The sequence below is a fragment of the Notothenia coriiceps genome, unplaced genomic scaffold, assembly GCF_000735185.1.
Source record: "Notothenia coriiceps isolate Sejong01 unplaced genomic scaffold, NC01 NC01_scaffold00016295, whole genome shotgun sequence".
Lineage (NCBI taxonomy): Eukaryota > Metazoa > Chordata > Actinopteri > Perciformes > Nototheniidae > Notothenia > Notothenia coriiceps.
Genome location: NW_011348996.1, coordinates 43,032 through 53,282, shown reverse-complemented (window position 1 = coordinate 53,282; position 10,251 = coordinate 43,032). Strand labels below are relative to the sequence as shown.

At 40.3% G+C, this 10,251-nt stretch overlaps 1 protein-coding gene across 1 annotated transcript in view; it reads right to left on the bottom strand.

Annotated features, from left to right (window-relative positions):
- Positions 1-1,884: 1,884 nt before the first annotated feature.
- The window catches only part of nrp2b (neuropilin 2b), a gene marked incomplete at its 5' end in the record, with an annotated part of 49,630 nt that continues 41,263 nt past the window's right edge, over positions 1,885-10,251 (bottom strand). The window contains 4 exons of the mRNA XM_010775864.1: positions 1,885-1,925; positions 3,094-3,238; positions 5,644-5,817; positions 6,583-6,758. Of these exons, the coding sequence (XP_010774166.1) occupies positions 1,885-1,925; positions 3,094-3,238; positions 5,644-5,817; positions 6,583-6,758 (536 nt within the window). The remainder of the gene's footprint in view (positions 1,926-3,093; positions 3,239-5,643; positions 5,818-6,582; positions 6,759-10,251) is intronic.

Sequence of the window (10,251 nt, the reverse complement as noted above, 5' to 3'; positions counted from 1 at the left end):
GAATGATCTTAGTGTGTGACTGTGTGTGGTATTTAGGGATGGCAGCAGAAGCAGTTGCTGTGCTGTAAAGTGGGAATGAACTGTTATTGTGCACAGATTACATCCAGAAGGCAAACATCTGGCACGCAGACATAGAGAGCCAGACGAGCAGACAATCACAGAACCTGCAATAGCCAAGAGGTTGATCCGTACTGCGATCCTGGAGATGATGGCTGCAGATAGCACGAGTGAGATGTCGTTAGGTGCGATGAAAAGCAATGTGTACGGGAAGGATAAACCATGGTCGGTGCAATTACATGATTTGTCAGAATGATTGGACATACGTATAGCGCACATTCATCTCCGTTACAAAGAAAACATTTGCTTCCATACATAAATTGTAAAAACTCTAAATCAGTTTGGTAAAAAAGCAAAGATTATTCTTATGTTAAGTTATCACTGCTGCTTTGTTGCGTCTGAGGGTTGCTGTACCAGCACATGCATATTTTACATGAAACAAAAACTGTGGTTTAATCAGGATAAAAACATCTAAACAAGCCACCTCTGAATAAAGGGGCCTATTATTCGCTTTTTGGGGTTTTCCCATTCCTGTAGTGTGTTATATAGGACACTTATTGTCCACTGGGAACAGGTACGTGTCATTTCCTGTTCTCTTCTTCACCTTTCTCATATCACAGTCTGACTAAAGCAGTAAGATCGGATGGCACATAAAGAAAAAAGAGAGGGGAGGGAAGAGATGAGAAGAGGGAGGGGGGGGAAGCAAAGGAATGAAATAAAAGGAAAGACAAGGGAAGGAAAAATAATTAGGAAAAGAAAGGAAAGTAAAGAAAATTAAAGGAAATGAAGGGAAGGAAATGAAAGGAAAGGAAAGGAAAGGAAAGGAGAGGAGAGAAGGTTAGCCATAACAGTAGCAATTTAAATGTCCCATTTTCAACTAAGCAAAGAGGCTGGTAAATAAACATTTAAATTCAGTTACTTTTTTAGGCTTTTCAATATTGAGACTTTATCTGAACTGATTGTTTCATATTAAGAAAAATTTATTGCTGCCAATGTTATTGCTCACGTTTAATAATGTGGGGAGATTTTTACAATGGTCTGCTTCATAATACAAGTTATTATGCAGCTGAGAATAATTTGCTTGCCGCGGCTAACAAGCTCCCCACAACAGTTACATATTGTTATAAATGGAGCTCACACAGCTCAATAAAGAAACATACAGACTAATGGTCTGCAGCCGCCGCTCTTTATAAACAACCTTTTACACAAATCATTTAGGAGATCACGGATTGATCACAAATACCAACATTCACTAGACCATGTCCTGTCTACACCTAATCCTTCACAACACACAGGCTACATGGTATTAACACAATATAGTGCAACTACACAGCTGGCCACCATTAGTGAAAGTCCCCTGACCTAGACATGTTAATCCCTGTCCAGACATGCTCCAATACTTCCTATAGAGCAAGATGATTAACTTTAACCTCTGTGCACGCACACATGCATTATAACTGTATACATACACCGTACAGTAGGTATAGTTTACTATACTCTATACACAAACAGATACACAAAGCCAAACACAATACCAGATTAGAACACAAAAAGAAAGCAAACACGCACATTCTAAATCCTCATAAGCACGCATCACATTTACGTCGCTAAGGTTTGTTTGTGATTATGGATTATGTAATATATGCAGACATATTATTATTCTAACAATAATGTGTATTATTTAGATAGATAATAGATAATATGTATTTAGTAGACTACATGTTAAATTCTAAATTCCAGCATGTTATTTACGAGGACCAGGAAAGTTCAACCAATATTTGTTAATATGAGCTACTCTCTCAAAGCAAGAAACCGGAGGAATAAGTATCACAATGTTGATGTCATCGATGACAAAGACTGGAGCTGCTCTAGAGACAACAAAGAAGAGAATTTGTGGACACAGAGGATGTGTGTGTTCTTGTTTCGTATCCATACAGTATGAGCTTTTTTCTATTGTATTGTTATGAAACAGAAAACATTCCCATATACTTAGAATATTCCCCCTTGTTCTCTCAGTGTCTTCTATAATATCTTTATTTCTCAGTTGATTGTTTATGGAGCCATACCCTACGGGAGAGAATAAGGGCCACGTGCAATTTCTTTTGGCATTAGATCAAAAGCTAATTATTTTTTTGGTTCTGAGATTTTAGTCAGAATTCTTAGAAAAGGTCAGATGTTATGTATGTATTTGTTTGCTTTTGCTTGTGCATCCACAAGTGTTCATTCCTGAAAGCTTGTAGTTGTGAGTTCATCTGTGTATGTGATAGGGTTGCCAGAAACTGACCATGATCAAAATCGATTATTCGGCAGCCCTGGCGAATAATAATCGATCATTCGACCGACCCCCCCCACCCCACGCAGGAGAGAAAGAAAAAAAAACTCAGACAAAAGGAATTCTGTTGTTTTCTTTACTGGAACATGTTTAACAGTACAAACAAAATAAACTACAAATAAACCAAGATCAACATGATGCAGCTCCTTGAACTCTTTTTACCTGCCGCTTTGTTCATCTTTAGTCGCACGTGTGAGGGAGAGGGGGGGTGGGGGCGGGGTCGGTGTGTAGCGTGCTGCAGCAGCAGTCTGCTCTGCACGCAGGCTTCCTCCAAGTTTACAGTAAAACAAACCGGTGGTGTGACCAATGGCCATTTACAATTATTAATACTATTACTACTATTAGCATTAGTCTATATTTTGGTTGAAACTAAGCCAGAAAAAAAAAAACATAAATAATAATAAAAAAATATATAAATAAAGTCGATTTTTAAAAATAATATTCGATTATGGAGACTGTAACGAATATTCGAATAATCGAATAATCACTGGCATCCCTAGTATGTGACAGTGTGTGTGTGTTGCATGTGAACGTTTCTCTCTGGGTGTGTTATATTTGATGGTGTGTGAGCTGTGCTGCGTTATGTTTTGTATGCTTTGTTTTGTTTATTTGACTGTACAGCACTTTGGTCTGGAGGTTTAAAGTGCTCTATAAATAAAGCTGTATTGTATTGTATAGCCTTTTGTTATCTTGCATGTTCTTACCTGGCAGTTCACATCCGAGGACCTCCATCCTCATGCCGATCCCAGCAGGCGACCACCTCTCCGGAAACACTCTGATGAACTGGGTCACTATCTCATCGAATCTGCGCACCTCTGGAGTATCATAGTGGCCGTTCCCCTCGAAAATCTAGAAAAAAGGCAACGCAAAGGCACGTTATACCGACGTTAATAGAGAGATCTCTACTATTTTCACATCACAAGTGAGATAAAACATTTCCTATCTAGTATAAAGGATATTTTCATGCCGGCTTTGTGGCTTACTGTGGCTCAGCACAGTAAGATCCCTGCTGTGACTGAAAGGAAAATGTGTAACAGTATCACACTCTGTTTGTCCTAGAGTTTGTCTTAATGCCAAAGCTGTTTGAGACGTTTCTAAGATACAATATAATGAATGATGAGCTTTCGTTTGTTTGATAGATATTGCATCTGTCAGAGTGGGACCATTGTTTTGAGCTGAAGAAAGCATGAGCATCCTGAAACAATAGAGGAAAAGGTCAACGCTGCAGAGGTAGTTAAATGTGTCATTTCGCCATTCTGCCGTTCATGTTTCCTTGACAAACAATAGCAGAATCGTGAGCCTGTCTCTCAACAATCATACAACAATCCAAATCGGCATTGTTTCCAAGCACGGTGTGACATGTGTCATAGAAATAACAACAGAGACTCTGTTTCCTTTGATTTTCAAGTAATTTCTTTCAGGCGGCTCTCAGCAGCCTCTGGCAAAAAGCACAATATTTATTTCAAGCTGAAAACTGACAAGACTGGCTCCAATATTTTCAAAATATGGGATCTGTGAAAGTTGCAATATTGGTTTCATTAATTTAATTATATTTCCCCGTTTCTAGAATGTAATGAAAATGGTATGATGAGTTTCCCAGGATGCTCATTTAAATGGACAGGCAGATGAGAGAGAACAGGATTTTAGCATCAGGAGAAAAGCTCTAGTAGTTTCAGGACGGAGTCTCAGAAAGGAGAGTGCCCTGTCTCGCGTCACACTGCCAGGAGTGTTGAGTGGTGATGCAGGAAAGACGTTTTTAATTAACACCCATGAGAGACAAATAGAGGAAGAGACTCAGAGAAAGAGCAGAGAGGCAGAAGCAGGGAGAAAGAGGAGTGAGGTGATTCAAGTGAACTATTATCAGAGCTGAGGCTGTAATCAAATGTATTTTTCTTTTTTAAATGACATGGCTAAAGCCCCTGTCACACTGTCCCGAAATTGAAACCTGATGGACACACGAATATGGAATTGTGAATTTCGCACGAAGATGGCCCCGAACCACACACAAAGGCAACATTTACATTACATTTAAGACATACAACTGCAACGAAAGTAACAAAACGATTATGTTAAAGTATTATGATACTGTACTGATATTTTCCGACTTTGTTCTTTACTTTCTCCGTCTTTATATGAAGAAGATATTAAGTTTTCTCCGTAATGTTGTTTCCATAGCAACAACAACTTCCTGTCAACTCGCCTTCAAAATAATATATTATATTCTTTTCAGTTTCACAGAACACAAATTGTGTTATTTACATAATATGTTTACATGATTTTGCAATAAAACAACCCGATGGACACACGATAAAGGAAATTTTCAAATTCGGCTCTGATCGTAACAACATCGGGACATTCGCGAGGGCATCTTAAGCCATCGTATGACCGCCGGTGGNCAAAAACAATTATGTTAAAGTACTATGATACTGTACTAATATTTTCAGACTTTGTTCTTTACTTTATCCGTCTTTATATGTAGAAGATATTAAGTTTTCTCCGTAATGTTGTTTCCATAGCAACAACAACTTATTGTCAACTCACCTTCAAAATAATATATTATATTCTTTTCAGTTTCACAGAACACAAATTGTGTTATTTACATAATATGTTTACATGATTTTGTTGTGCAATAAAACAACCAGGTCGACACACGATAAAGCCATCGTATGACCGCCGGTGGAGTTTCTCAGGCTCCGGCAGCAACTTCGTGAGAGGTGGCAAAATCTTTGGCATGCCAAAAAATTGCCAAAGGACCTTGCGAAGGTTCATTTTCGTGTTGAATTCGTGTGTCAATTTTGCCCTTCGTAAGGCCATCGTGAGAGCATCTTGTTATCATCGGTGCCATCAGGCATTCGCCCCGATCAGAGTGAGGGCGAATGCCCGATGGCACCGATGATAACAAGATGCCCTCACGATTTGACAAGATGCCCTCACGAGTGCCTTACAAAGTTGCTGCCGGAGCCTGAGAAACTCCACCGGCGGTCATACGATGGCTTAAGATGCCCTCACGAATGGCCCGATGTTGTTACAATCAGAGCCGAATTTGAACATTTCCTTTATCGTGTGTCCATCGGGTGTCTTTTTTATGGAACAGTGTGACAGGGGCTTGAGAGAGAGAAAGACAGGGAGAGATAAGAGGGACTGAGTTGAAACAGAGTTATATATAACCTACAAATGAGGGAGAGCTGGCAGCAACAACAGGAGAGAGGAGAGTACATGTGCACTTGTCAGAAAACACAGTTCCTCTTCTTTACCTTAGCAAACCCAGTCTTGCTGTCAATCATGTACGTCCAGTCTTTGCCGTTCAAGCTGTGGGCCAGTTTGTACTTCCTGACAAACGCTCTGTTCTCAGCACCGGTGCTGCCCTCCAGCCCTCTTGCACCCTGGGTAATGATGCCACGCACCGTCTTGGGGACAGCAAGGTCCACCTGCAACACAGAGAAACATCATCATCACAGATGCCCACCACTTTTCAGACTGTCTGCCTACTGTGGCAACTCTACCTTCCACTGAAGCCAACACAAGGCTGGTTTTTCATTATAGAATTTGTCACAAGTTGCCATGTTTAAAAACAATGCTCTTTTGGGCATTTTTATGGTATTTCATGAACTGGCTACATTCAGAATAACAAGCTAGTGGGTGTCTCTGAATGGTGTCCAATGTAGGATTCATGTTTGTTGGGCATTTTATTTGTCACTCAGGATAATGGTAAAAACGACTGGCCTACTTTCATAAAAATGGGGGTAAAGTTGTGGAATGGGCCAAGGGAGAACCTATAACAATTTGGAGCTTATATGAAACGCCAATATGTTTCATATGTGTTCTCCAAGTGCCCTTCCAGTTGACATATGGTTTATTCTCAGTAATCCTACACGTTGAAATGTAATCTTGTACACCTTTTGTTTCTTACAACTGATTCCAGCACCCACCCGTAATCCTAAATGTGCTTTGAAATAATAGTTTGTCCAGCATTTGTCACCAGTCGTTGCCATTGCAGATGCTTTAGCTAATGATGGTCATTTTGGTTTGTTAGATGCTCCCAGTTTTGATGGTATGACACATTTCTGACACAATTACGCTACAGCAATTACAACCCAATGAATATGAAGAATAATGGAAATAAAGCAGCCAGTACTGTAGAACATATCCTTGGCTGTAAAACCAGCATCCCTCTTTAGGACAAAGTGACCTACCTGTATCCATTCTTCTCCAGCTATGGGTTGTGTTGGGTTGGGGAACCAGCCTGTGCGACTGGCCACCAGCCTGGCGGCCCCCATGGAGCCGTGGATGTCTCTCATGGACGACGCAGAGATCTGGGAGTCGGGGAGCAGTCCAGACAACATGCCTTGCAGCTCTGAGCAGGGTGCATCTGAACAGAGAGAGAAGGGAATAATAATATGTTACGTCATTGCTGTATACAGCCTTTTTTCAAATAATGTAATCAATAGTAGAAAAGAAAATGTGAAAATCCATACAGCATTAAACATTTCACAGTCAGCTGCCAAAAAGATACCCCTATTTTTGTCTGATGTGAAAATTATACTGTTTCTTGCATTAAACGGTTAACTTTTGAGCTTTGTAGACAACTGAAATTGGCTCAGCATGAAATTGCGTTAACTGTGATGAAATGCAATTGACAAAATAGTTAACCAAACGTTTACTGTGACTGATTTTACATCTCGACTCTGTGAAATGAAAATGTAAAATTAAATTCAACGCTGCCAGGAAGGTCGACATTCAATCTGAAACATTTATATGGAAAAGGTTAGTATTGATGGAAGTTAATGGACAAATACTGTACATGCTATTATTATCATCATCTTTTGGATTTTAAATTCAGTCTGGCTACACTTGATGAATGAATGTGACTTTAAGGTCAGGAATAAGTTAGTATCACTGTTTGATCTCATCTAGAAGCAATCCTTTTGTGTGATTTGCTGCTGGATTGGTCACATTCTGCACTTTGCTGCTTTCCATCATTTAATTATTTCTACCTCCTGCAGCTGCAAAGTTGATGCATAACTTTAACTGAGCTTCCAAAACGGGAGTGTTCCTGGGGAATTGAGTCAGAGAACTCCCAAATGGAGGAAGCAAATGAGAGCATGCTGAAGATCAAAGGGATACTGTTTATTATGCTGACAAATGTGTTTAAGTCTAACAAGCATCAGCATATTTTATTACAACAATAACAAAGGGAATGAAAGAAAATGACCGTTCTAATTTGAAAATGGTGGACTGAAGGTCAAGACGGTGCCGACAGGTGCCAATGCACCACAACATTTCTTAAGAAAGAAACGCACTGCAATTACAAACATGATGCAAATATAAATATTCAAATGTGCCAAAACAAATGCAAATGAAGAAACATCTTCATCAGCTTGACAACACGTGAGGCATTTAGAAAACATTCACCAACTTGACGGAACATGAGCAGCCTTTCCAAGAAGTAGTGTTTATTATTTGCAAGAAGCTCAAAACACATCAGACATGGGAACACCGCTGGGACCGGAGCGCTTGTTGACGTTTCGGGAAATATAAAGTTGGCCAACTGTCACTGGACACTTACCGAAAATGTCAGTTTTATTGGATATTTCAATAATGTGATTGCAAGATTTTATTCCTATTATCGCACACCTGCTTTAAGCTAGCTAGTTTACGTAGGTACCCTTTTCATTTCAAATGTACTGACAAAACAACTATAAACCCCAAACTCTGTTTTGTTTTTATCTTCTTGCAGCTCTTTTTCAATTTGCAGCATTTTCAATTTGCAGCATTTTCAATTTGCAGCATTTTGTAAAGCAGCGCTTGTTTCATCATGTTGGTGAATATTTTCTAAATGCTGTGCATGTGTTGCCAAGTTGGTAAAGATGTTTCTTCATTTGTTTTGGGCTGTTAGCACCTGTTGGCCACCGAAGGTTGAGGATAAAAGGTGAGAAAGAGGAGTTGAAGGACAAGGAGGAGATAAAGAGAAAGACAGAAAGGTCAAATAGAGAGATGGAAGTGAATGGAGAGGGTGAGGAAAGATAAAGGGAGATGCTAGTGAAAGAGAGGAGGGAGAGGCAGGTTGACAGTGAAGGTGACGGTGATTGATGGTGACATTCTTCAAGTCCACATGGAGATGAATGTTTAATGCCGTGACGTCTACGAACACGCCTCACTGTGGTAAATAATGAATCGACAATAAACAACAGCATCTAAGCCATGATGGAAGGCCTCAAGCCTGAGAAAACTGATGAGCCACAAGAAAATCCTGTTGTTGTGTTTATTCTATGTTTGTTATTTGTGTTGCCTAGGCATCTGCATTCCAGCAGGGTTTTTTTTAATACAGGAGTGCAGTGGGAGTTTTTAAGAATATCATCTCTGGAGATTGCAGAAATAGCTAGATATCACACACTTGAAAATAGCTCTTAAAAAACACTCTCACACACCGGCACATAGAAGTTGAATAGTCACACACTTTCCCTTGCATATGCTCTGATGTTTTAGCCCACACACACACACTGTGCTTTCATGATAACAGGGTCTCACAAAAGCTGAAAAGTCCACCAGTGAGCCTCTACCTAGCCGATACACATGCACAAGGCTACACACACACATTTATAAAGATTTAGAAACCTGCACACTACATAAGCCTGGTGAGAAAAAATGATAAAAGGTGCTAAAAATAAATGATTGATAGGTGCTGCGGGGGTAAAATAAAACGAGATTAAGGAAGGGGGAACGGTGAGTGGTGAGGTGGAGACAAGGGGTAGATTTAGGGGAAGGGATAGGGAGGAGAACATGAGAGACAGGGAGAGGAAAGAGGGAATGGAAGCTGTCAGCGAAAGGCAATAGAAGGACAGAGGGGGAGAGAAGAATGAGAGGGGAGAAAAAACATTAAAGAGGGATAGGTAGAAAGTGCAAAAAAAGAAGTAGAGAGAGACATAAAAGTGTGATTTAAGCTAATGACATGTCACTGACTGACTGCTTTATGTCTGCCATTATAGGCCTGTGTAAGGCATTATCACATCCCCCTGGCAGTGTGTTCTGGCACAAGCTTGTAAATATGTCTATTTGCAGGGGGAAGGCAGAGGAAGAGATACTGCATGGCCATTATCGGGTATGGCTGGTTATAAAGTTTCTCTGCAGATTATAGACATATCTTACTGAAAGTGTGGCATGATTTCCACTCTGCACACTTCTAAAGTGACTAGATGCTCTGTCTTCCCCTGCAACAAAAGCCAAAGTAGTCCGAAACTATCAAGATTTTGCATATAAAGTCGGTGTTTTTCCCTCAGACCGTTGATGGATTGAGACATTACAAGGCGGCAGAGATGGGCAATACAGAGGAAATCAGAAAAAGGGTTGAATGGGTTCTCACTGCTGGGAGTAGGGGGTACATGGTGCAGTTTCTGTTGTTAAAACAGGGTCAAAAATAGGCTCTTGGTACACAAAAACAGGCAAAGACACCTGATATATGCCATGTCACACACACACACACACACACACACACACACACACACACACACACACACACACACACACACACACACACACACACACATGCACACTCAAAAGCAGTATCATATTGTTTGGGTGTGATTGTGATTTGTGTGGGTGCTGAAATAGCCCTCCTAGATAAGAGCATATCTGTCCCTCTCAATGGCCCCTATGATGGCAGCAGAGAGAGGCACTAACCCAATAATGATACAGTGGAGCTGGGACACACACACAAATGGATTGAAACTGTCTCTCTTTCACCATTTCTGTTCCACACACACACACACACACACACACACACACACACACACACACACACACACACACACACACACACACACACACACACACACATACTATACTAGTATATGTATGCGTACTAA